The sequence below is a fragment of the Gopherus flavomarginatus genome, chromosome 1, assembly GCF_025201925.1.
Source record: "Gopherus flavomarginatus isolate rGopFla2 chromosome 1, rGopFla2.mat.asm, whole genome shotgun sequence".
Lineage (NCBI taxonomy): Eukaryota > Metazoa > Chordata > Testudines > Testudinidae > Gopherus > Gopherus flavomarginatus.
The window spans coordinates 276,503,013-276,530,293 of record NC_066617.1 but is presented as its reverse complement, the minus strand read 5'-3'; the positions used below and the strand labels follow the sequence as shown (position 1 = coordinate 276,530,293).

At 38.7% G+C, this 27,281-nt stretch overlaps 1 protein-coding gene across 3 annotated transcripts in view; it reads left to right on the top strand.

The window, feature by feature from the left end:
• The window catches only part of GPC5 (glypican 5), a 1,108,951-nt gene that overhangs the window by 762,787 nt on the left and 318,883 nt on the right, over positions 1–27,281 (top strand). Inside the window, exon 8 of one of the 3 annotated variants that reach the window (XM_050948972.1) lies at positions 24,851–24,947. The exons of the other annotated variants lie outside the window; for them this stretch is intronic. Coding sequence (XP_050804929.1) covers positions 24,851–24,867 — 17 coding nt within the window. The 3' untranslated portion in view covers positions 24,868–24,947. Of the gene's footprint in view, positions 1–24,850; positions 24,948–27,281 lie in introns of those variants that run through there. 3 annotated transcript variants of the gene reach the window in all.

Here is a 27,281-nt window from a genome sequence, read left to right as displayed (position 1 = left end):
AATAGACAAGGCAGGAGCCATTCACAAGAAGACAGCACTCAGTTTCTACTGGTGGGAAATGATTTCAATATTTCTTTCTGTACCTATGAAGTTAAAATTTATTCCTCTGAAATAACTGAGGAAATCTCAAAGCAGCTAGTGAAAATGATTCCATAAATGTTAACAGTACATGCAGAGTTTATCTAATGTAACCTAATTTTTCATAACATTGCTTTTTAGTGCATATGTGCTTCTACATCCAAAGATAAATAAAACTCTTTAAGCAAAACAACAAATAAACCCAGTAATGTGTATTGGTTAACTCCTGAAAAGGTTAAAAACATCAAATTCTCAAATATCATGACCTGACTTTAATGACCCAGTTATAAACTGACATTTGCAATACCCTTTTTTTCTGTAATAACACATCACATGCTAAGATCACCTAATGCAATGTAACTGCTTATCTCCAAATGAAAAAAATATAAGTAGCAAAAGTATATGGGATGTTCATAACAGGTCCAGGTCCAGCCTCGCTTTTATCAGTCTTTTAAGAAAATGAACTGAGAATTGCTGTCAACTTGATTGGAAAGAAGGAGAGAAGGAAAAGATCCATATGGGAGACATCAGTCAGAGTGGAAAGGGCTGGCCTATATGAAGGTTGTTCACAAGGTTACCTGCTCTGACACAATGTAAAACTGGAATTTGCATGTCAAAGCTTTATTCTTTTTTTAACATAGTGTCACAGAAATTGTTGGCCCTGGGGTTTAAATTTCACAGATGTCTAAGCTCATTTAAAAATTAAAGTGCAATAATCAGTAATCCACAGTGTGTCTTATCATTCTGGATTTTTGCAGCAAATGCTTCATGGTGACTGTTTGGTTTACACACCAGATTTTTAACTACGTTTTTCCCCCTTTCTAGCATCTCTGTAGTATTTATTTGAAGATTAGAACATAAAGTGTATTTTTTCTCTGAGATTTGTGCTTCATTTTTATAAAAAGCTTTTTAATTTTCTTTTATTACTAAAAAACAAGAAGAAGAAGACTATCTGGTCCATTATAATCTCCCAGGCATTTTATTGAGCTAAAATGTTCTTTGTAAGGATTTTAACTTTTTTCCTGTGTACCCGCAACTTAAGATGCCTAGCCTGAAAGGTGCTGTTTGAGTGCAAAAGCTATTTAGTTATCTGTTACCATTTTGCTAGTTGTAATGTCTTTGTATTGCATTAGTATACTATAGAATATTATTGATCTAATTGATTAATATAGTTTAATTTTATGTATATATTGTATATTTAGATTTATATAGCAGACAAGAAAGCGCCTATTGTATGCTCTCCCTTGACAAAAACTTTAATAAACACAATATTAAATTACAAATCCAGAAGCAAACTTCACTCACATTGCTAAGATTAACCACCACTAGAGGTAACTGCAGCTTCCCCACAGTAGATCAGTAAACAACTAAAAAGTTACTCTTACAACTGTAGCCTGATTTAGGGTGTACTGATAATTTTAATTTGGATAATATGGGAATTTAATTTATTAATACAATTGTATTTGATTTAATTTACTTTATTAATGTTAATCATTAATAATTAATATTAATTAGTGTGGGTTTTAGGCTCGCCAATCTGTTTGATCAGAAGCTAAAAGTTCTTGTCCTGAATCAGGCTCCACAGAATTTACAAAGGACCCCCAGGGGTATGACAGGAAGCTCACACTGAGACAGATATAGTCGTAAAGACTTTATATTAAAATCAATAATAGTAAGTAAATGATAAAATAATCAATTACAAAGTTACAATTACTGCTATTCAAAAGATGCATATGACAATATAGTATTATATGCAACAAAGCTTTGGTTAATATACTCACACCCTTCCTGGATAACCTGGTGTTAAGAGACACAGGAACAGCCTTGTGGTTCAGGTTTCTCAATTCTTGAGCGATGCAGTGCTGAAAAGAATGTAATGTTAAAAGCTATCTAAACAAAATTAGGATTTACTTGACTAACTTAAACTTAAAATCAAAACCTAATAAATAAGGAATAAAACTTAGGTAAACCAAGCTTAGCCTAGTTCCTTTGAAACTTAAAGTTTAAGAAGAACAAGTACAGCCTACTAATAGTAGTAGTCATCGTAGATAGATAGATAGAATAGATAGAGAGATAAAGTAAAAATAGAAGAAGTAAGAATAGAAATGATAGAGTGGGGTAAGTAAGAATGGAGTACTCTGTCGAGTTGGGTCACCTTTTTTATAGGGCAAAGAGCCAGAAATCCTTCCTCTTATGCCCAAATTTCATTCCTCACCCACAAAATGTTAGGGTATGCTTACCCGAAAGGGTAATATATGTGCATATTGATGACAAATATGTACGCACATCAGTCTCCTGTGATGTACTTGTTAAGTCTGTGGGTACAATACTGAACCACCACCCCCCATGCAATTCTCCACTGTCTGTTGGTCTAGATAAAAGGTCATAGACATGGGTGTGAGTACTTATCTATTTAGATTGTTATCTAATATAGGTCACCTTTACTTTTCTGGGTAAAAGTCTCAATATAGATGTGCTAACTTTGCCTTAGCTTAACATACAGGATATGGCCTGGAGGTCTCTTGCATTACAGCCAAACTTACTTTAATATAAATCTATAAACCTATTACAATAAACTAAATACTTATATATATATATGTATAGAAAAGCTGTGAAAATTGACTTTGCGCACTCCAAATGAAAATGTTAAGATGGATGTTTGGGAGTACATGGATGGACCATGCTCAGAATGAACAGTTCGGGGAAGGTGGTACCTAGGATGGAGTGTTCACCAGTACCCACCTTGAAGGGGTTATAGGCAGCACCTGGTGGAGTGTCTGACTTGATTGAAAATAACTAGTGGCTGATAAAGCCTGGCTAAAGCTGGCTAAAGTAGAAAGCCTGGATGTTTGCAGCAGAAAGGGGACTAAAAAAACCCTGGATTTATGAAAAAAGAGGAAGATGAGTTTTTGAATCGTGCCCTAGAATTGAGGATAACAACATACTTCAGGGCCTGGATAGGACTAATGAAGTGCTTTTGTTTAGCATACTAACTTGCCATTTTGGCTTAAACAAAAATCTTTGTGTCTGTTTATTTTAAAAAAAAAGATAGACTATGTGTACTCTGTAAGGTGGAAGAAACCATTGATTATCTTTTATGGGCATGTAAGGGCTTTGGTAAAAAAAAAAAAAAAAGAAACACTTTTTGAGAAACTTAAATGTCTTCAGATAACAAAAATAATATTGTCATTTAGTAAAAACATCAGGGAAATAGAGTTTTATTGCGAAGGCATTGTTACGGTATCTGAAAGAAAGAGGCCAGAGCACGAGAATATAAACCACGAAGTACTAAGGAATTAGTCAGTTGTGGCTATAGATCAGGGGTTGGCAACCTCTGGTACACGGCTTACCAGGGTAAGCGCCCTGGCGGGCTGGGCCAGTTTGTTTACCTGCTGCGTCAGCAGGTTCGGTGGACCGTGACTCCCACTGGCCGCGGTTCACCATCCCAGGTCAATGGAAGTGGTGAGAAGTGGTGCGGGCGAGGGAGGTTGTCATAGCATTCCCTCTCAGATCTGAACCTTAGAGTTCAGAAAATGAGATACTAGCACCTGAATCCTCTAAGCTTAATTACCAGCTTATATCTGATAGCATTGCCACCACCCAAAAATATAGTGTTTTGGGGCACTCTGACCTCCCCTACCTTCCCTGGGGACCCCACGAACCCAGATCCCTTGGGTTCTTAAAACAAGGAGAAATAAACCATTTCCCCCACCTTTCCCCCTCCCAGAATTTCCCTCCCTGTGCTATCCTGAGAGATACTGATCCAACCTCTTAAATCACCATACAGAGAAGCATCTCCCTTCCTTCCACAAAGAGGCAAACAGATTCAAGGAAAACAGAGAGAGATTCTCTCTCTCCCCCCTCCCGTCTCCCCCACCCGTCCTGGTGAGTTATCCCAATCCCCTGGAATAAAACAAGGGAAACAAGGGAAAAAAATCAATCAGGTTCTCTAAAAGAAATCTTTTAATAAAAGAAGAGAAAAAGTAAAGAATTATCTCTGTAACTTCAAGATGTAAATATTACAGGGTCCTATAGCTTACAGACACCAGAAAGAGACTTTCCCCCCAGTACCACTACAAATCAAAATATTCCCAGCAACTACACATATAAAAGTTACCCAGCCAGATCCACAATTGCAAATAGAGTTAAACAATCAAAAAGCCTAAACCACCTGTTTTTACTTACTATTTGAAAAGAAACTTTGAGAGCCTGTAGTAATGTCTGGTCTCTCTCAGACCCTCCGAGAGAAGAACACACAACAGACAAAGAACATACACAAAAGCTTCCCTCCACCCCATTTTAAAAGTATCTTGTCTTCTGATTGGTCTTCTGGTCAATTGTCCAGTTCCCTGCTTGTAACTCTTTACAGGTAGAAGAGACATTAACCCTTAACAATCTGTTTATGACAGATGTGCTGGTTGCGGCTTCCCACCACCCCCATTGGCCTGGGCCGGCGAACTGTGGCCAGTGGGAGCCACGATCGGCTGAACCTTCAGACGCGGCAGGTAAACAAACTGGCCCGGCCCGCCAGGGTGCTTGGTTTGGCAAGCTGCATGCCAGAGGTTGCCAACTCCTGCTATAGACTATTCAGTAAAGTCTGCTTTGCCAGAAAAAAGAAAGAAAGGGGGCTGCAATGTAGAACTATACAGTCACTTTCTGGGCCTAGAGAGGGAAAAGGGGGAAACCCATGAAGAGAAACCAGGATCCTGGCTCTGAAGGAAGGGTTTACACAGAAGGGTGGAGAGGAGAGCCTGTGGAAGGTGGAGTAGAAAGCAGCTCCGAGAAAGAGCAGTAAGGTTAGAGACTGTGCAGGCCTTGACTGCTGATTGGAGGATCCCTGGCCTGGATTCTGTATGAACGGTTGGGTCTGGGTTCCTCTGCCAGCTACAGGGAAGTGGCACAGAAAATGCCAACTGGATGTGGGGGCGGGGGACTTTGATACCCCAGAAGGTGCACATGGCTCATCAAAACTGAATGGATGGATGTCATATAAAAGGATTTGACTGGCTGCACTGTCATGGATGGGTATAAACTGTTCAGGAAGGACAGATCGGGGAGAAAAGGTGGAGGAGTTGCACTATATGTAAGGGAGCAGTATGACTGGAATGGAGGAGGACAACTCGAATAGCCAACTCCATATAGATAGATGGAACCAAGGCTAGAAGAAGTCTTTTAGTAGGTCTTGTTCATGCCCTAGGCAACATATAATAGCGTGGAGAGCATTCAGATTCAGAATGTACATGCCTAACTTGAAGCATATGAGCAGTCCCACTGACTTCAGTAGGACTACTGTATTTAAATATACACCTAAGTAGCTTGTTGACTCAGGCCTTATTTACTTTCATATTGTACTTGGCAAATATGGTTAATTTATTATCCCCAATGCAGTAAAAACACAGAAGTTCCACCTTATCTGCCAGCACCCAATTAGCTCCATCAGACTGGGGCTCATTGGATTTACTTCTTTTTTTGCTGTCTGTTTTGCTAGTTGGTAGTCAGTCAAATAATCTTGTTAGATCAGCAGAATTGTACTAAATTAAAATATTGATTTAAAGGAACACTTAGAAGACTTGCATTTGCTCATGGTTCTAAGTGAAATTAAAGGAGAGAGAGAAGAGGGGAATGAAGAGAGAGAGGACATTGTGCTAGAAATTTTTCTAGCTCATATTTTCTATAGTCAATAAATTGTATGTAGACACCTGTATCTTACATAGTAAAAGCCCTCACATTAAAAAGAAAAAAAGGAAATTGCAATAGTATTGCACTGAGTGTCCTACTATCCATTTTTTTGAACACTCAGTATGTTTGCTGACTTTATTAGGAGTTCTGGGATTGCAGGGTATACAGGATTATGCCTAATGGGCAGTTTTTGAAACACTGCTTCCATCTGCTGTATCTGAAATTATGTGGCCATGATACCTGTCTGGTGCCGAGTGCTCTGAACTTCTGTTGAGGGTAGTGAAAGCAGAAGGCTTCTCTGTACCATGTAGGATGTGCTCAGCAAATCTCAGAATTGGGCCCTAAATGCACAAGAAAGGATAATTCCACTATTTTCCATGGAAAGATTTGTTGTTTTGGGAAAGGAATCACCAGAGATTAATGGGATTTTAAGTGAAAATCTAGTGCAGTATGGATTTCTTATTAAAATAGTAACCTTTTCATGGTGCAATCTCCAATAAATTAATAAATGTAAAAAATAAAAGGAAGGGAGAACAGGAATAGTGTAGGATATCCCTAAAAGCCTATTTCTTCACTGGGAGCTGGATAAAGTCCCATTATAGAAAGTTGGCAAATAGTTCAACAAGGGAAGAATTGCTGTGACAGGAGTTTACACATCATGGTGCTGTGATTAGAATAGATCCATTCGATTTAAATATCTGATGGTTAGAATAAGAATTCTATGGCCTGCTCATGAAGCAAAAATGATTGATTTCATAGCTCTGAAGACGAAATAAAAAAAAATAAGATGCTTTTTTGAAAGCAGGAAAAAAAAACAACCACCCCATACAGCACATGCTACAGGTTTGAGCCAGGAGTTAACACTAGGATTTTATTTTTGTTTGCATGTTTGTTTTATAAATAGTTAAGGGAACAACTGAGAATGCCTTTTATTTACTATTCAGTGGGTAAATAATAGTTGTACTAAAACCAGTACAGACTTTATTTTTTTTTTAAAAAAGGCTTATTCCCCTGTATCAATATGTGGACCAATGGCAGTACATGGCAAACTGTTATAAGAAATGCCTAGATAACGATAGAGTGACATTTCTTCTGTGTGTTTAAGGGAGTTTTTCAATTGTTAGTGAGAAAAACAAGCATGTAAAATAATGCAAATAACCATTTGGCACTAAATAAATACACAGCTACTCAAAAACTTTGGTTCAGGTATGTTGAAAAAGTTGACAGTGTTTCCCACTTTTCTTTTCATGCACTGTAATAGATATTTCTGCAGAGATATGTTTAAAGGACGCATATCAGCACTTCAAAGCAAATGAGAGTATGGTAAACCATAGGATAGCTTAATCAATGTCTGAGTAATGAAAATCTCTTGACAGCAGCTGATTTGCTTAGAAGCAAGCCTTTAGCGTTTCATTAGGTATTCACAGAAAGGTGAAGGTGTACTGATTATCCAGACCTCCGAAATAAGCTTGACTTTGAACAACAGCGGCAATTAGTATTCATATTTATGAAATATGGTTTCCCAGGATATTTTGTCAAATGTGAGTATTTACTTTTTTATATAAATGACAATATTTCTATTGTTAATATTCTATTCATGAAGAGAAAAATGGAAGGGAAAAAGCTATTATTGTAAAGCACCTCAGTATACTGTACTTCATTTATGATTGATTCCAAAATGCAGGCTTCTGTTTTCTATCAGTGTGGAAGTTCTTGCCAAACTAAAATATCATGTTCTTTCCAAATATTAGAAAGCAGTTTTGGAAAGAGACTTCCTGTACAAACAAATCCTATAATTAGGGATTCCACAGGAAATTTCTGTCCAGTATATTTGAAATTATGCACACATAACATTATTTTAACAAAAAGAACACTAATCATTATAAAGTTTGTTTATGATGATTACTGCAGAACATAGGGCATCTGTCTAAGTAATGCATACAAGAAACATATACAATCAAATAACTGTAAAGCAGTGTATTGTGGATGTAGTGCTATAATACTAGCTGGGAATCAGTATCATAATTATGTATTTTGTTTGCGAAACAGCTGAATAAATATGCTGTGTCTGTGCGGCCTTTCTCATACTTGAATATTAATGAAAGTCAGTAGAAAGACCAGACTTAACCCTGTATAGACTGCTATGAGCAGTATATCTTAAGATGTTAAATGTGTTTGTGTAGTCACTCACACACATAAGAGCATAACGGCCGTACTGGATCAGACCAATGGTTCATCTCGCCCAGTATCCTGTCTTCTGACAGTGGCCGATGCCACACATGCATTAATGAACATACATACCTGTATAAAAGCATACACAAACAAACTTATTTATATGTTATGCCCTTGGATGGCTAAACATGGATCGCTCATGTAATTTATTATAGTTTTGCTTCTTAGATGGCCAATAATTTTTGGATCCACAAACTTTAAATACATGGGACCTGTTGAAAACATTTGACTTCTGCTCCTTTCATTAACAGTAATTCCAGAAAATCATGAGGAAAACATGGCCATATATTATTCCATTGGAAACAGTTTCTCTCCACTACCTCACACTCACAATACTATGCGTACTTACCTCACACTCACAATACTATGTTTAAAATGGAGAAATGATTTTTAAAATATAGTTCATTCCTGTTTTCAACTATTCATAACTTTGGCCAAAAAACAAAACAAAACCCCTCTTATCATCCAGGGCAAAGCTGATGTCATGCTTGATGTCAATTTGCAAGTGAATGTTTGACAAATGTAATTAATTTGGTGGTTGGTTACTTTGAGTAAAATGGAGATTTTTGTTAAGTAACCTACTATTAGACCAGTAATAAAATATTTTGTGGCTGTGGTGTATGTACTATAACCATGTAATCGTTAAGATTTTGTTTTTTGTGTACTGCAGCTTTAAAGGTACAAGTTTGCTTGCCTACTGCATGCAGTCAACATGGATTTAATTCAGATTGTTTCTGTAATACAGGGAAAAAGGTATTCTCTCATGATCAACTTGGGCAGGCTGTTCTTGTATAGAGAAAACCACTGTGAGAGAGCCCAGTAGCGATAATTGCTTTTGAAACGTGTAACATCAACAGGCAAGTTTTTATTTCAAATTCTCCTCCCAACCCAGCAGTTGGATCCATGTAGGCAGAGCCTCAGACCCATGTGGAGCCCACTTGGGTCCTTGGTATGTTAAATGTTCAAACAGCCCATTAATCCTAAACAGAAGAAAACAGAGATGTAATTTTATTATTTAATATTAAAGTCTGGTGAAAGACGCTTGGTTAACCTCAGCTGGAGACTATCTGGTAGCCACAGAACAGGTGCTGCTTAAACAGTGACTATCTATGCAAGTTCCCCACCACCTCCATCACCAGTGTGCCCAACATTGGCATCAAAAGTGAGAGAGTAATTGAATCATCGTACTGATTCAACCTCTAGCTTCTTTACTTAATAGTAAACAAAGGAATAGCTCCTACTGTGTGCACTATGGACAGCTGATAATGGCTTTTAGTAACTGCTGACTTGGGCTAGAGTTGAATCAGTGACCTAAAAGAGAAGGATTCTCTGCTGATGCTGTTGGGCTGGGATCAATGGGGTGATCAAACATAGGTCTTAAATGAAGGGGGATTTATTGCTGGAAATACACAGAAGTATAAGAATAAAATATGTTGACAGCACTAATTCACATATTCTGCTATTATGGGGTATTTTCTTATGGGGGGTCCTATGCTCAAAATGGCAGCAACTAATCTCTCTCTTTCTCACTTGAGTTCTTTTGACTGTTGGTAAAACATAAACAAAACCTTCCCTCTGGCACCTTGTTTTATCAGTGCTAATAAAATGTTGGTGCAGACAGCTTCTGTCCACTTAGGCCATGCATATACTGCACACCTCTGCAGCAGTGCAGTGGCAAATTAGTCATTGGACCAAGGAGCCCATGCCAACGGGGGGATCCCCAGAAATGGTTGCCCCTGTGCCCTGACCCACTCCTCCCACCTGGTGCTCCTGCTGGGGAGTGGGGTTGGGGAGTGGAGGGGAAGGCCTTGCACCCCAACCCCGTTCCCTGGCAAGACTGCTGTGTGGAGTACGGGGAACTGCAGGTGTAAGGGGTGAGGAGGGGCCCTACTTGCTCTGGCCCACAAACGCCTAATCTGCTCTCTGCAGTGGTGTGTAGAGTATGTGTAGCTACACATAGCTGTGAAAAACAATGCATACACACAGTGTAATAGCTACAAGCATCAGTGAAAGGCCCTGGCAGTGAAACCCAGGCAATGGGAGCTGGCGGAGCCTTTCCTGGCTGCCTGCTCCATGGCCAGAGCCTTTATCAACTGCCAGAGTATTTCACAGTGGCAGGAAAGACTCCGGTAGCTCCATACTGAAGGACCCTTTCGCCATTGCTACAGCCTTTCTCTGTGGCAGGGAAAGACTCCAGCTGCGTGGAGGCAGTGAGATGCTACACTGTTGAAAATAGCAGTGTAGATGGAGAGGAACTGCTTTGGTGAGTAGAGAGCCCTCTAGGGCAGGGATAGGCAACCTATGGCACATGTGCCAAAGGCGGCACGTGAGCTAATTTTCAGTGGCACTCACACTGCCTGGGTCCTGGCCATCAGCCCAGGGGGCTGTGCATTTTAATTTAATTTCAAATGAAACTTCTTAAATATTTAAAAACCCTTATTTATTTTACATACAACAATAGTTTAGTTATATATTATAGACTTATAGAAAGAGACCTTCTAAAAACGTTAAAATGTATTACTGGCATGCAAAACCTTAAATTAGAGTGAATAAATGAAGACTCAGCACACCACTTCTGAACGATTGCTGACGCTTGCTCTAGGGTATATACTGGGGTACATACAGGGATCATGTGTCTTTTTATTCTACTTACCTAAGTAGTGCACCACTATTTACACAGCTGTATACCCATGGTGGAGTTGGGGCCATGTGGTATAAGTACTCTATGTAATGCTGAAAGCAGTGAACACTGTAGGCATATCCTGAAGGAGTTCATAGCCTCAGGTTTAATGATGCAGCAGCAGCAGCACTTTCCCCACCTGCCTCAACCAGGACCTTAGATCTTTCCCAGAGGGAACTCCTCCCCTGAGCTAACAATGGGCATAAATTCTTTCAGTTTCTTTAAGGAAATAACATGACAGCTGTTAGACATACTACCAGCAATAAAAGATTTAAAAGCAGCCTCTTCACACTCTTAAAGCTATATAGAGGGTTGTTAGTAGTTTTCCTCAAAATAAAATATATCCAAATATAAAGTATACAAACTTTGAAGTCTGTGTGGAAGTCATGGCAGCCTGCAGGAAACTTTCTTCCATAGCTTCAGGGGACATGCACAGCCCCCAATGACCCTGGAGTAGAGCTCTTTATCTTTAATAACGAGTTCTAAACTTTGAGTAGAGAGCAAAATGCATACTTTATTAGTAGAAGATAGGAATAAGTCACATAACCTTTTACTAGTCTCCTGAGCTCTCTAGTTTTCTGGCTGATTTAGACACCATACTGTTGTACATTGTACTAATACATATTATTGAACTTGCCAGATTCTGCATGTTTTTGACAAAGCTGCACTGCAGTTTACTCTAACTTTCTCTTCTCTTCCCATCAACCAGTCTGATATACAGGTCTACATACTGGCAATGTTTCATAAACCTTTGATCTTTGGGATTAACTTCTTGTCAGATACTTTACCAAGCGCTTTGCTGAAATCAAGGCAAATTACATCTACTACTGTATTTTGCCTTCATCTCCCTTTTGAGGCACTTTTATGAAAAATTCTATGACAATTGTTTTTTTGTTTTTGTTTTTTCTGTTGGCCTTTATGCACTTTACCCTTTCCCCAGATTGTATCCCTAATTAAAATTTCTGGTATTTTATCAGGAAATCATAGGTCTCTAACTACCTACTTTTAGAATCTCACACTTTTTTTCTGCCCTTAGATATTCTCTTTTGTCAGTGACATAAAATAAAAGCCCAGAGGATTTGCCAGATCCCTGCTTAATCCTTTGGAATCCTGGCCCTGCCTCCCATTGGGATCCAGGCACTTCCTCTAATTTATCTTCTCTAATACACCTGTATCATTCTGCATATAATTCAGAAACACTTCCACTGTCCTCTCTCTTGGTCAATACTTGCAGCCTTCCCTGTTTATTTAGTGAGAGATTTACCACATGACTATGCTTATGACAAAATGCCATTTTTAATAGCTCAGATGTCAGTACCCCAAAAATCCTTCTAAGTGTACAGAATGTCAGTCTGGAAAGGATGGAGCTTCAAAAAGCAGTATTGGAAAACACTGTTTTAGGGCATTGAGTCTAGGTCAGCCCCTCTGATATGAACTAATACTCTAAGGCTGCATGCCCTTTGAAAACAAGTACGGATTAGTTTGGTGTGTGCAAATATTGAGTTGAGAGATTGCCTGTTTCTTCCTTGTAAGTGATTTCTGGGCCCACTGGAACCAGGTGATCCATCAGGAGTTATTTAAATTCTTTGTGTTTAAAAGTGTATTTGTGGGAAATCTCAACTCTCATGATTTCTGTGAACTGCCTGTAATACACTTATTAGAATCAAACCACTCCAAGATGGTTGAGTTACCAAAAAATCTAGCATTTTCATACTGGAGGTGGAGGGTTATGTTCAGATTATATTTTAGGCCCAATTAAAGCTGGAGGCTGAAGTTCAGTATCCAAGTATTGTTATCTCTTACGTAATCTTATCTTCCTGATGTGACCATACCCTACAGCAGGGATCGGCAACCTCTGGCACGTGGCTCACCAGCATAAGCACCCTGGTGGACCGGCCCAGATTGTTTACCTGCCGCGTCTGCAGGTTCGGCCGATTGTGGCTCCCACTGGCCTCAATTCGCCATCCCAGGCCAATGGGAACTGCTGGAAGTGGGACGTACTGGCCGCAGCTTCCTGCAGCCCCCACTGGCCTGGACCGCGGCCAGTGGGAGCTGCAATCGGCCAAACCTGTGGACACAGCAGGTAAACAAACTGACCCGGCCCGCCAAGGTGCTTATCCTGCCGAACCGTGTGTCAGAGGTTGCTGACCCCTGTCCTAGAGAATAAATTTGAGCTTTGTATCAGTTGAGGCCATTAATATAATGTGCTAGATAACAGAGAACTGTGCCATGTGGTATTTTTGTCCTTATACACCTGCACGTGTACACAAAATTACTGTAAAACAGGTGAGCCAATGGAAATATTTCAATTTGTATTTGTATACATTTCCAATGTATGAATATTGGATAAAAGTATCCTAAGCATACTGTGCAGATTCTGAGAGACAACATGGGCAGTAAAATCTAAGATCTTAACATCAATATGCATGCATGTTCTTGTATGTTTAAAATCTCCTTTCTTTCCCTTTTTCAGAGGACATTAATTAATACATTAATTTATTCATTTTTGCTGTCAATTTATGTTTTATCTGACTTCAATTGATGTGTTTATTTCATATTGAAGGTTATTGATAGTTTATAGTACCTCAGAAATGTCCAGTTTACCCTATAGTATCAGCTACTTCTAAATAGGAAGTAATGACAAATATAGGCCATCATCCTCACATAAGTTGGAAGTTTTCTTTCAGGGAGTTCTCTTATGTTCAAGGTAGTTGACTATTCAAAATACTTGACTTGCCTGATGGTTTCTCAGTGATTGGATATCAGCAAACTCTTCTAAGTTGGTTAGGTCCTTACCTATTCAGTCTTCCCTTTTATCATATGTGTAGAGAATTCATTAAATTCATTAAAGACTTTTTCTTTTAATAAAAGATGTAATTGAACCTATTAAAAGTATACATGTTTTGTTCCTGGCACATTCTTTACTGTATTGCTTCCTATTACAGAGTAAGTTATAGTGAAATTGACTTTCTGTCTGCTGAATAAATATTGATGTATTGGATGCAGCCAAGTGTCACCCTGAATGATCCATCTTTAAAGGTACAGTCATTATGCAAGGAGATCACTATTTATTTATTTCTCATTCTTCTTTCATCTTTTGAGAGAAATCATTATGTAAATATTGAGCACATTCATGAAATGATAAAACACAAGAATGTTGTGGGTATTTTGATCACTCGTTTAAAACAAGGAAGTCCATACAGCTGGCAACCTCATGTGGAGGCAAAAGGTTCCATCTTCTACCAACAGTGTCAAAAACTTTTTAATGTTCTTTGAAGACTCAAATATTTCAGCTGCATTAGAGGAAGCAACTGAGGGCCTAGTTCTGATCTTGCTTACACCAGTGTAAATCTTGTAATACTTCAATTTGAAATCAGTGGAATTACACCAGCGTAAAATTGGTGTGAGATCAGAATCATTAATTACCAGCAGACTAGTACAACTGGGTGTGATGCAATTCCGAATGCTTGACAGACTTGGGTTTAAAAACAACAAAAGACTTTGCCTACCCCTTAAACTAAACCCAAGCTAAACTATTTTTTTTTTAAGGTTCCAAAAACTTTGACTCATGCACCTCTGTTCTCTCCAGGCTTAGTCAGGTCTAGAGAACAGAAGAACCAGAATTATTATAATGGTGTATGTTTTACAATGCAACTCTCCTTTTACTTTTGCAAGTGCAATGAAATAAAATAAAATAAAATCCATCCGAAATAAAACACCAAATCTGGGCAAAATAGTTTTATTTATTTTTCTTGGCATATTTTGATTGTAACTTTGTGAGTTTTAATAAAGTGAATGTTAACTTTTAAATTTTTTCTTTGCTTTACTATTATGAAGACATCAAAGTATTCTGAAATAAATGAAAACATATGTACAGTTGTTTGGCCACAGTAAAGAATTTCTGGTTTGCCGTAGCTGCCACTTAAGTTTAGTTTCTTTCTTCATTCACTGCTATTGAGCAAAAGAATGAATAAATTTCTTTCTACATTTTGTAGTAAAAGAAAAAGAAAAAGACATGATGTCGTTTCCATTTTCTGCATTCTGAATGCATTAATCTTATATTTAGTTTCCAAATCCTGCTCATTTTATCAGAGACGATTTATTAATATGTCCTTGGCATAAGTATAGGGGAAGAGATGCTTGGTATTTTGACATAAAATTTTACCTCTGCTGTATAATTTTTAGGACGATTGCAAAAACCTATAGAAAGAATGTTCTTTCCTCGTATCTGCATAGGTTTTTAGAACAATTTTTTAGCTTTATTATAGAACTCAACTGGTTTCTTGCTTTAAGGTTTCTCCCTTTAAGTATAGGACTTTTCCTTAAATCTTACCACACATCACCAATCAAAGAAAACTTTTCCCCATTTTACGATGTACTGTGCCCCATGCAACAGCCTTCTGGAAGTGGCTAGCAGCAGCTGAATTAGAAAAGATTGCATATATTATCTCCAGGCATGTCATCACCATCTTTTAATATTACTTAGCCATTCCAGATCAAATTTTCAGTGGGTAGAAGTTCACTTGTATACACACACGGAGGTGTGTACATTTCATGGCTACATTTTTTTTCACATCCAGAGAGGAAGAATTGTTCTGTGATTAGGATGGTACTCTTTGACTTGGGAAATCTGGTTCAGTTCCCTGCTCTGTTACAGACATCCTGAATAATCTTGGACAAGTCATTTAGCTTTCCTATCTTAGTTCTCCATCTGTAATATGGAGGTCAACAGAAGTTGACATTTTTTGTCATTACAATGTAGCTTCTGCAGATTAAAGCATCATATTCCCTTTTTCATGATGAAAGAAGCTCCTATTGGCATACTGCATGATTTAAAACTCAGTTTAAATTTAGCAAATGGCTTTCCATAGTGCCTTGATTCTCATATACAACTCACAATTTATTAAATGGCAAGACACAGGATTTAATGGCCTTTTAATGTTTGGGGACTTTTTTTCATATTAAGCATAGTGAAAAGAAATGGGCCATAGCAGTTTGGTTAGAGGGATTTCTTCCTGTAATCAGAACAGCAGTGCTTCAATGTACTTCATTGCAGTGTTTGAGTACTGTGACAAAGTTCCTCCTCTACCTTGGTGAGTCCTGCACTTATTGGTGGATTTGCTTGCCTCACAGATTCACCATGTGGGTTGGGAAACAGCCCAGAGACCTTCCCCTCTGGTAGAAACCACAGTCCTGGTCAATTCCTCCTGTGTCTGATCAGGAGTTGGGAGGCTTAGGGGAAACCTGGCCCGCCCTCTACTCCGGGTTCCAGCCCAGGGCCCTGTGGACTACAACTGTCTAGAGTGCCTCCTAGTACAGCTGCGCGACAGCTACAACTCCCTGGGCTACTTCCCCATGGCCTCCTCCCAACACCTTCTTTATCCTCACCACCCGACCTTTCTTCTGGTGCCTGATAATGCTTATACTCCTCAGTCTTCCAGCAATATGTATTCTCACTCTCAGATCCTTGTGTCTCTTGCTCCCAGCTCCTTGCATGCATGCCACAAACTGAAGTGAGGTCCTTTTTAAACTCAGGTGCCCTGATTAGCTAGCCTGATCTAATTGATTCTAGCAGTTTCTTAATTGGCTCCAGGTGTCTTAATTATCCTGCCTGTCTTAATTGGTTCTAGCAGGTTCCTGATTACTCTAGTGCAGCCCCTGCTCTGGTCACTCAGGGAACAGAAAACTATTCATCCTGTGACCAGTATATTTGCCCCCTACCAGACTCCTGTACCCCACTGGTCTTGGTCTGTCACAGTACATATGAGGGGAGGGGAAGCATGACAATTATCATGCTATCCGGAATGGGTCACAACTGAAAAGTGCTGACCTCAGGGAAGACTGTCAGAAAACAGGGAAGACACTCCAAACTGATGGTATGTTCTATAATTAGATTTTACCAAGCCTGTGACAAATGTGAACTCCTGGATCACTATGCCAGTCTTACCATGGAGTCACAGACAGTACCCTTAAACTCTCCAGTCTATCTTGCCACCCAGACTAACTGGACTTTGTGATAAAAGGTCATTTAAACCAAGAATCACACCACATCAGGTTACTGCCAGTCCCAAGAGACCAGTTACTTACCCCAGATCAATTGGTACTCTAGGAATTACACCAAAGACAACACTGGCAGCCAATTTTATAATTAACTAACTAAAGGTTTATTAGCTAAGAAAAGGAAGTGAGTTGTTGAGAGGTTAAAGCAGATAAAATAGATACACAAGTGAGTCACATTTTTTTAATTCCAAATGGTGGAAGTAATGTTATAAACTACGAGTTTCCCAAAAGTATTTTCAGGGTACTCAGATTGTCTTTGGGGATCTCCACTTTGCATCTGGTACACTTCCCTGTAAGAGTCCAAACACTCCAGAGATGCAGGAACTTTCCTTGAATCCAAACTTACAGCTTCTGCTCACAGAAAACAAGCTGACACACTTGGGCTTTTCCTTTGATATTTGAAAGTGAGGACTGTATTTTGAGTCTTTGACTGCCGTTCATCACACATAATGACCACTTCCTTTGAAATTAGCACTTTAATAGAAAAGTTCTTCATTTGCATTCCACAAGGCTTCTTTCTTGTTTGATGAGTTATTTAAGTACAGGCGTATAAAACAATTTAAATGTTTGCTACTACATTGTAATAGGATACATAAGTAAGAACAGTGCAAGTAACATCCCAGTAGTTCTCATGAAGTTTAAACACCCGGTACACTCTTATACACTTAACAATCAGTTTGACCTATACTAATACAAGTGAATTGGCGTAGGGCTCTGGCGTGAACTGGCACCTGATCTGCCAGCGTCATAATGATGGTCTTACTAGTACCAAGCCACAAACCATGCAAGTTGATTGGGCTATATCTACTGTGTGACTTTCTCCATGTGAAACTGAATAATAGACATTGGAGCTGGGAAAAAAACATACAGCATCTAGTCCATCCCCCTGCCCGTGAAACATTTCTAACTATCAGAGGGGTAGCCGTGTTACTCTGGATCTGTAAAAAGAAAAAAAGAGTCCTGTGGCACCGTATAGACTAACAGATGTATTGGAGCATGAGCTTTTGTGGGTATTCATGTGTCTGATGTAGTGGGTATTCACTCATGAAAGCTTATGCGCCAATATATCGGTTAGCCTATAAGGTGCCTCAGGTCTCTGTTATTTCCAACTGTACAACATTTTCCAGCATTGTGTCAAGTCCAGTGTTAAATACTTCAGTCGGTGTGGCTCTTTGCTACCATACTGCAATGCAAACTCATGTCAAATTTACTGCCCACTATCACACCTAAGATCTCTTGGTATGACTGCTTTCCATGTTTTCCTTTTTCACTAATATTTGTTTTGGATTTGCATATTTTCCAGTTTGACTGTTTGTTTTGCTTGTTTGTTTTATAGAGGGCTTTTGCCTTTAATTTTAATCTCTTCAGGTCTTATTATATTATTTTTCTCACCTCATTGGTGCTTACAACTCCCAATTTACTCAGGTATGAATTTACTAATTTTACTGCTTATTTCCACTTACAGATATTTTTTAACTGGCGGTGTTCACAGCAAAACTTTGCAAAACTTTTGTAACTAAGCCAGGAACAATTTACCAGGGTTGAATTTTTATTATAATCTCAACATTCTATCCATTTTTGCTGAGATTCATGAGACTGTGCTAAATTTTGAGCAAGTGGGAGGAGGAGTTTTGAGAACTAATTTATGGTTGGAAAACTCATAAACTTACGAGTTTGCCTAGTTTCAAAACAGGCAAAACTGGTAGGTTCTACTGAACTTTACTAAATTTAAAGGGAAACTCAGCTATGCATGAAAATATACAAACCAAAACAACATTTGCACAAATCCATGATAATTCAGAATAACATAATATGATAGAATTTATGTGTGTAATGATAAGGATAGTCTATTGTTTTTTCTAAATAATGATGGACTATATAAGAAAAGGTGTTTTAAGATGAGGTGCACACATTTGTAGTTCTCTTACACTAAACATTTAAAGCTGAAAACAGATTTGAAGACCACCTTAAATTCAACCTCTAATCTAACTCTCCAATAAAAAGCTAGCAAATATCTTCCTTCTTAAGGCCATAGCTGCTTGTATACTCTGTTTGATGTACTGTTTCATTGTTTTCAACCTGGAATTAAAAAGTAGAGACTGCCTTTCTTCCCCCCCAGCCTTCCACATGTGATGTAAATAACATGCCAGCACAAACACACACTCTACATCTTTAGTAAAAATTGTATGCTTTTGGTCAACTGTATTTTTTTTTAAACTTGTCTCCCTCACCCATCCAGCCAAAAAGTCCATCCACCTATTTTAAGGGGGTGAGGCCATTATGAAACATGATCCTGGTTATAATTAATATAAGAATCCAAGTTATCCTTATTGTTAATGTTTGTTATAACCCCAGGAATGCTTGCACTGCATATGCTTCTTTTCTTGCTAAATGCATGCACTTTCTTGTATCTGGAAGGCGTGTGTATACAAAAAGAAGCTGTATTCATTTCCCTATAGCTGACATGAATATAAGGGCTGTGTATGTTAAAAATTGATTATGCTTGCCTCTTTATCATTGTGATGTTCTACTCTCCAGCCAGGAATGCCTCCACCCCTGCTTCATTCCACCCACCTGCCAATTTTTCCTCTATCAGTTTGAGTTATAGTTCTTCTCTAGCAGATGAAAACACACAGCTTTCATTCCAATCTAATTAGTTGCATTCTGCTTTTCAGCAGAAAAACATTCTTCCAAGACAGGAGTGTAGAGAGTGAGTGAACTTGATTACATGTAGATTACCGTCTGGTTCAGTTAGACTTTGCTTTTGCTAGAACTCAAAGTGATGCCTTCCAGCTATGAGATAAATGCAAAGCTGTCTTGTCATGGTATTATTTTCCTCCTGCATGCTGGTCACAGCAAAAGGGGCTTTTAAAAGAACATCTCTTCTAATATAGTGAACCATTTAGCATGTGCCTTTTCTAGATAGCGTTAAAAAAAAGTTATTTTGCTAGGGAATGAACTAATTACATACGTGAATTAAGTAATGCTAGGCTAGTAAACATATACTGTACAGTAATTCACTCTTTCATTGCACTATATCTTTGTGAAACATACTGTAGGTAAACTGCATACAGGGAGTGTCTCTAACGTTTCCTTTTTTAAATGCAGCTTAGTAATGTGTGTTATTTTTAATTGTGTGGTTTGACTTTGTTGATTTATTGAAGAGGCTATGGAAATGTAGTCGTTACATAGCTGATCTTTTTCCCCATAAGTGTTATATTAGGCTACTAATGAGTTCCAGCTTGACTGTAGCAGGAAGCCTCATTCGGGTATATTGACCCTTGATAAGGGCAAAAACACATTGTCTAGAAACTCTCTTGAATCAAAGTCATGGCCTCCCCATCCAGCCATCAGCCAAATAACTGTATCTGATCAGCAGCCAGCACAGCCTGCGGCCACTATATTAACCAACTAATCTTAAATGTCTGAGCCCATATAAAACTACTCTAGAGACTAAAAACCCACATGTAGAACTGCAGATGAGATTCATCATTTTTAGTGTAATGAGAGTGTAAAGTGTTTTTTTGTTTGTTTCTCCTATGAACCTACAGGGAATTAGAAAGATCCCTTGAAGTCAGGTTGCACAGTCACAGATATGGTGCACTGAATAAACCTGTGGTAATTTCTGGTAATCTTACTCAACCATTTTCTGTTTTTCTTCTGTCAATGTCATGCTTTGAGAGCATTTGTGCACTAAATTGTACTTTAAAACTCTTCTCATTTATGATTAACTGAGTAGATAGGGAGTGGAACTCTGGTTTGTGGGTATATGTTTCAGCGATTTGAAAGCTACCATCATCTTAATCAATCCATTCCCAACTAAATTAGATTTAAACATAACAGGTTAAACATGAAGGGCTGAATTCATCAGAGTTATTTTGTGCCTGTTTGCACTAGTAGTGCATTTGTCTCAAAGACTGAGAAAAGAATAAATAGTTCCTTTACTTTCACATTGTTAAGAATGAGTCCAGGATAGGGTAGCGTCCAAAACATAATTAGTACCCTGAGCAAAACAGCTGGTGGGTAAAAGCACTCAAGTGCCTTTTTTTCCTCATTGTTATAAATTGTTTGTTGCTGACTATAACTTTCCATATAATTCTCTGGTGTGACACAGGAATTTGCTTAAAAAGCCATTTTATGTTAGTTCCACTGTTATCTTTCAAATCAGCATGTTTATCCTCACAATAGTATTTCATGTGCCTTATGTATTGCTCATGAAAATACATTTCAATTGATCATTGTTTTAGGTGTATACATATCAGGACACAAGGGCAATTCAGATTCTATTGATACATTTTGATTCAAATCTGCAATACCAACAAACAGTGTTCAATGCTTATTTTGTATAGGATGCATTCTAGCATGAAGAGAATTCTTTGCATTGCAGTGACAATACTATTAAAAGGAGCTCTAAGAGGCTGATCCTGCAAAGTACTGAACAACCTCAACTCTATTGCTGATATCATTGCACTTTCCATGATTGTACCCTGAGCTAACTATATGAGGGACATATGCAAGCCCAGGGCTGTGTACAAAATCCACATGTAATTGCATCCCTGATATGTTTGTGCAGTTACTGCAGCTGCTTTCACATATCAGCTATTTGTATGTTCAAACGGCTGGTGTGACAGTGATACCTGATCTGTGCACACAATTATGGTAACTGTGCATATAAATTAGGTAAGCAATTCCGTGTAACAGATTTCAAACAATTGGGCCCACATGAGTAAAAATCACATATTGTCAGACTGAATTATCAACATCTTCAATTTCGTGCCAAGTAATTATCATACCTCCTTAATAATATACATACTCTGTATGTGTTTGTTGCATGCTGCCTATTTAGCATGTGTCTGTAGGAGCGGGATAACTGAAACTGTAACTCATGCAGAGTATTTTAATTTCTGGTCACCAGATTTCAGCTTTGCTTTTATCATAAATACAGCCTTGTAGCTTTAAAACTCCAGCAGTCCTGTAGGAAGAAAATGTCTTTTCCTTATTAGGAATCCAGTGTTCTCCAGCTATACTGAAATAAGATGGGAGACGCTTCATATAGTTCTAATCAGGCCCCAACTTTATTATTAGATGTCTGGGACTATCCAGCAGATAAAAGTGTACAGTGCAGGTAACCCCTGTTCATTCAATATCTACCTGCCCCCTTCTTTTTCTATCCAGGCCCCCTAGCCAATACATTGCTTCGACCTTACCATCCACTCTCCCTGCCATACCAGTTATAGAAGTCATGAATCCCTCTCCACCCTGTTCTGCTCTTTCAACCAGCACCTCCTTTTTAAGTCCTTTACCAAGCCATTTAGCTGGTCACTGTACACTTTCCCTATGAAGTACCTGCACCGGACATCTAACTCACACTTACATAAGGAGTTGCAATCATCATAGCCCAGCTCCCTTCACCCCTCACCATAACAAAGCTGCCCTGTACCCACTGGGTGAAAGGCAAAAAACACTCACTCCACCTAGGCCAATCTGGTTGTGAGGGAAAAATTCCTTCCTAGCCTCCCTAGAAAGGCACATGTAGCCTGATGCCGACAGCAGGTGCTGACCAAACCTTATATTTTGCCACGTCAAGGGGAGGGAGGATAGGTACTGCTCCACCTGGTCTGGGAAAAAGGGGCTTCTCACACCTGGGCCTGTCCTTTTTCAGCTCCCCAGCACTTCTGGTCCCAGGGGATGATTCACTCCTCCTTTTGCAGCAACTTCTGATGCTTTCCCCCTCCTCCTCCACCCCTTCTCCCATTAAGCACTGTTTCCTCTCCCTTGGCAAGCTGGAGGACAGCCCTTCCCCTCCGCTTTCCCCTCCCTCCCGCCGCTTAAAGTTGCAGTGCAGTCATCATTAATTGGGTTTCACCCTGCAGAGTAAGAATCCTCCTCAATGACAGGTGGTGTTTTAAGGCTCCAGGATTACATATGTGACCTTTGAACATATAAAGCACTGTTTTAGTGCTAAGTATTATTAAGTAAAATAAATTTATGATAACCAAAATGTAGACACTAGTAACATCTATCCATATCACAAAACCATAACTTAATCTGATACATTTAAATCTCAGCTCAGGAAGGGCAATAAAGCAACTTTTGTAGTTCTGGGCAAGTTGAAATCAATGTGCATTGGCAAAACTCTGAATGTTTCCTTTCACGATATCTGCCCATATAGTGACTGTCTTTCATTATCACAAGGTTTGTGAAAAATCATAACCCATAGCTTTGTGCTAGCTACATAAAAATATTGTAGTAGCTGGAAATACTATATACACCGGGAGTGTTTTAAAGTTGGTAGCAAGTTTTATTATTTTTTGCACTGAGAAAGTGTAAGAGGAGATATTTTGTGCTCTGCTATATTGTTCAACACACACTATGCAAGCCTTTTGAAATATGCATCTAAATGTTGTTTTCAGTCTGTGGTGGGAACAGTAGATCCAGAACATGATGAAGAATTTCATGATAGAATCACTTAAACTCCCTACAGCAACAGCTGCTAACCCCTGTTGTCAACGGGAGCTGACAGAGAAAGCCGAGTGCACCAGATAAGAGCTGGTTGGGAAAATGGAAATTTTAATGAAAGAAAATCCCTATTGTCTCATTACAACATTTTAAAATATTAATTTTGACCAGTTCTATTCCAGAATTTCCCTTGAACTCCCACTGTAGCAAGCAGAATCACTCTGAGTGGCCAGGCCTACCTGCACGACTTTTGTGACCCACCCCAGAACACCCAGACCATCAGCTAGAAGCCACAAGCGGGACTCCCTTTTCCAATTAACAATGCTTTTAAGACCTATCAGCCTAGGAAGTTAACTCAGCTCTCGGGATCTAACTCTCTCCTTTGGCTGGGTATCATGGGTTTTCTCTAATTCCCTACTCTTCTGAGCTGTTCACTCTCTCCATTCCTGGCCTCTTACATGTAACTGTCCATCATGCATCTCACCTTCCTTATCTCCCATGCTACCTCTGTCTTCTTTTCTTTCACCTCTTCTTGTATCCTCCTTCCCCCTCTAACTCTGTCTTCATCTCCCCTTCCCCACTTCACTTTTTCCTCCCACAAACTTCACCTTTTCCTCTCATGAATTTGTCTACCTCCATACATCTTTAATCCCATATCTTTTTTTATGTAGACACTGAGAATCATTCACAGCAAAACAAAGCTACCACATATTCTCATTGCTTAACCTGCAGTATCATTGGGGTGCTATCTCCTCTGCTACCTGTCATGTTCTGTGATTTTTATGGGCCCTGGGGTTGTCAGCATAGTTATCTGATTCAACTGGTGAAAATATTTTGTAAATTATGTTCTGTATTATGACCAAGTTGTATGCAGTACTATATACTGCATTATTTATGCTTTCACAGACTTTTCCAAATTTGTCTTGTGCCATTTGGTTTCATCTGTGTTGTTTTAATGTGGCAAAATGAACTACTGTAGATCCTATTTAATGTTTTTTATAGTGGGTCTTCTGTCACTACCCTTTTCCCAACTCCTGAATTTCCAACAAAGAATATCTTCTTTTCATGACACTTTCATGGGACAAAGATAGTTTCATAGTCTGATAAATATTGTAAGCTCTACTGAAACATTCATTTTTGGGGCATATATTTAGTACCGTATAATCACGTACTGTATTCTACCACAATCTCCATGGGATTTTATATTTCCATTAGATACAGACACTCTCCGATGTATGCAAGTGTTCCGTTCCGGAACACCTTGCCTAACTTGAATTTTGCATAAGTTGGAAACGTATCTCCGATCATTACACAAAAAACCCCAAACAAACCAAAAAACCTCTCCTGTTTCTAGTTTACGGAACTTTTTTCATAAACTCAGATATGCGTATGTGGGGTTTACATAATTCAGGGAGCATCTGTATACTTTACTGTATGTTCAGGTTATTGTAGGAGTGGCACAACAAGCTTTGCCAATTCTCACAGCACATTGCAACAGTGGAAATATAGTCTTCTCATGAATATATACATTCTGAATTGAGGAGAGTGAAAATTATTACTGTTTGAGGCCTATGTGAAATGAATTGGGTTATGTCCAGTTCCTAGTGGGTTGCTGTACGCGTCCCAGAAACCACTGGAACAAATTGTCATCTTTTTTGGCAGCCTCAGCAGAGGAGTGAAGAACTGAATACACATGGAGTGTACTTCCCTTTCACCCTTTGAAATGCTCTCTTCAAGTCAAAGAGGAGGCACTTTAGCACAGCAGTAGGAAGAAGCTTAGATTGCTTGTGTTGGGGATTTTTTTGTTTTGTTTTTTGGCTAAATAGAGGATTTCAGTCTTGAATTCTGAAAAACTGGCGTGTTTCAGTTGTAAAAGGAATTTTTATAAAATATAAAATTTGTGTTCTCATACTTCCACTTTTTTCTTTCGGTCTTTGAAAATTAGCATGATAATAGTTAATGTCATTATGCTTTCCATTAATTTGTTAGTTTCTTCTGTATTTCATTTGCTTTTGTAATTTTTTTACACAGCACTTCTTTTTTTCCTGCGCTGTGGGAACGTCCTTATTTTCCTTTCTTTGTTATTGTTCATTCCTCCCACTAGTATTAATGTTTTTCCCCCAAGTTAAATCATTTTTGAGTGTTTACAAACTACAGATACTGAAGGAAGAGCAAGTCATGGATATCTAATAAAAAAGGCAAGAATGGTTACATAGCAATACATAGTCACAGCTGTTTAATTAAATAAGAGGTCATTTGTTTAAGCAATTATGGTCTGATATCAGAATACTGAGAAATGGCTTTACCCTGTTTTGCCCTGTATAAATTATCCCAAAATAATGTCGCAAGTCTAGATTTTATATTCTAGTACTTTTATTAATTTGCTCTCTTGGACTTATCAGCTCCAGTATTAGGCCCTGATCTGCCTGCATAACTAAACAACAGGAGTAACCCTGCTGACTTCAAAATTCCTGTAATGGGGTCTACAAACCCCGTACTGAGCGTAGACCAAAGGGAGCAGACAGCCTCTACTGTTTACAGGAAAGCAGCTTGACCACACAGCCTCTGCAGCTGCCATAGCTGCCAGTCATGGAGGCAGACATACACAACTGCAGCCAAAAGAGAAAACAAAGCCTTCTGTAAAGGGGAGGAGAGCACAGAGACAGAACATGGTGTGGTGGCAGAAAGGTCTGGGACAGCCAAGGGGCAACACCTCGCACCACGCTGCCTCCACAAATACCACAAACACACATGCACAACTGTCTGAAGGATGAGGCTGTAATGAAAGCACTGACATCAATAGTTTAACGTCTGTATATTTTTGAGATCGTTGCTACATTCAGGGTGTGTATGGAAAAGGACAATAAAGGAGGACACGAGTGGAAAAACCCCAGGCTAACAAAGGCCAGAATTCCACAGAGCAGCTTGGTGCATTTTTTAACTGCAATTTGACTGATGTGATGCAAAATATTGAAAAATTGGATATTTTATGCATTTTTTGCAGATTTTTTTTAAAAGGACAGAACTAAGGTGAAGTAGGCTAGCTGCAGCTGCATTACCCAGCCCCTATGCACATTAGAGGTGCAGAATAGAAACTCTAACTTGTGACACTCATGTCAGGGCCTTCAGAAAACTTATTCCAGAGGAGAATTAGGCATAATCAATCTCTAGAGGCTCTGCTTTGCCTCCCTCTCTTTGCATCTTGCCCATACCCCACAACTGGAACACCCTGAGTGTGGCTTTCCTCTCCTTGTGCTGGGGGTAGAATATTGTCTGGCATAGAGGTGGCAGAGCTGCCTGTGTCAACTTTCTGCTTGCAGAGGGCTGCCTTGATGAGGAGGAATTCTCCACTCACCATCTTCAGCTACTTTGTGACAGAGATTACATATATTACACCCTATATATATTGATATTTTCTGTTTCTGTTGGCAAAACTCAGTACAGAAATGCATGTTATACTCTGAAGGCAGAATATAAACAAATATTCACTAATTTGAGGCAGTATACCTTAACTATTTTTCAAAGGTAACTTTTCCATCTAGTGTATATGTTAATAATAGACTATTAAAATATTGTATCACTGTTCTTTCCATCCTCCTCATCCTCCTGAAATTTTGAAATTTGAAAATTTGTTAGAAGTTTCTGATGTCTTTACACTTGCCTTTAAATTTTTTGGCACTTCATCCTGTGTTTATAAACCTATTATGTTAGCCAAATGAAGATATGCCTTTGACAAAGACTGAAACAGTCAAAATGGTGTTCCTTGTAAATGTGTAAATAAAGTTATTTCAAAAGTGACTAGTAGTGTAGAAACTAGTAATCCTTAATTACTGGGTGCCCAATTTTTGACACCTGATTTTCAAAGGGTAGGCAGCATTTTTGATAATTGGGCCTCTTGAACACATCTCAGGTTGGGACCCAAAAATCATTAGTCACTTTGAACATCTAAGCCAATATGTTTCGTATTATAACGCAGTTTGTGTAACTTTGGGTATACAACTATTATTGGCTATATCAGCAAGTTTAGAGCAAATATAATTATCTTTTGGACAGTTTCTTTATTTTTGTTTGAAGTAGTTCTTTGATCATTGGA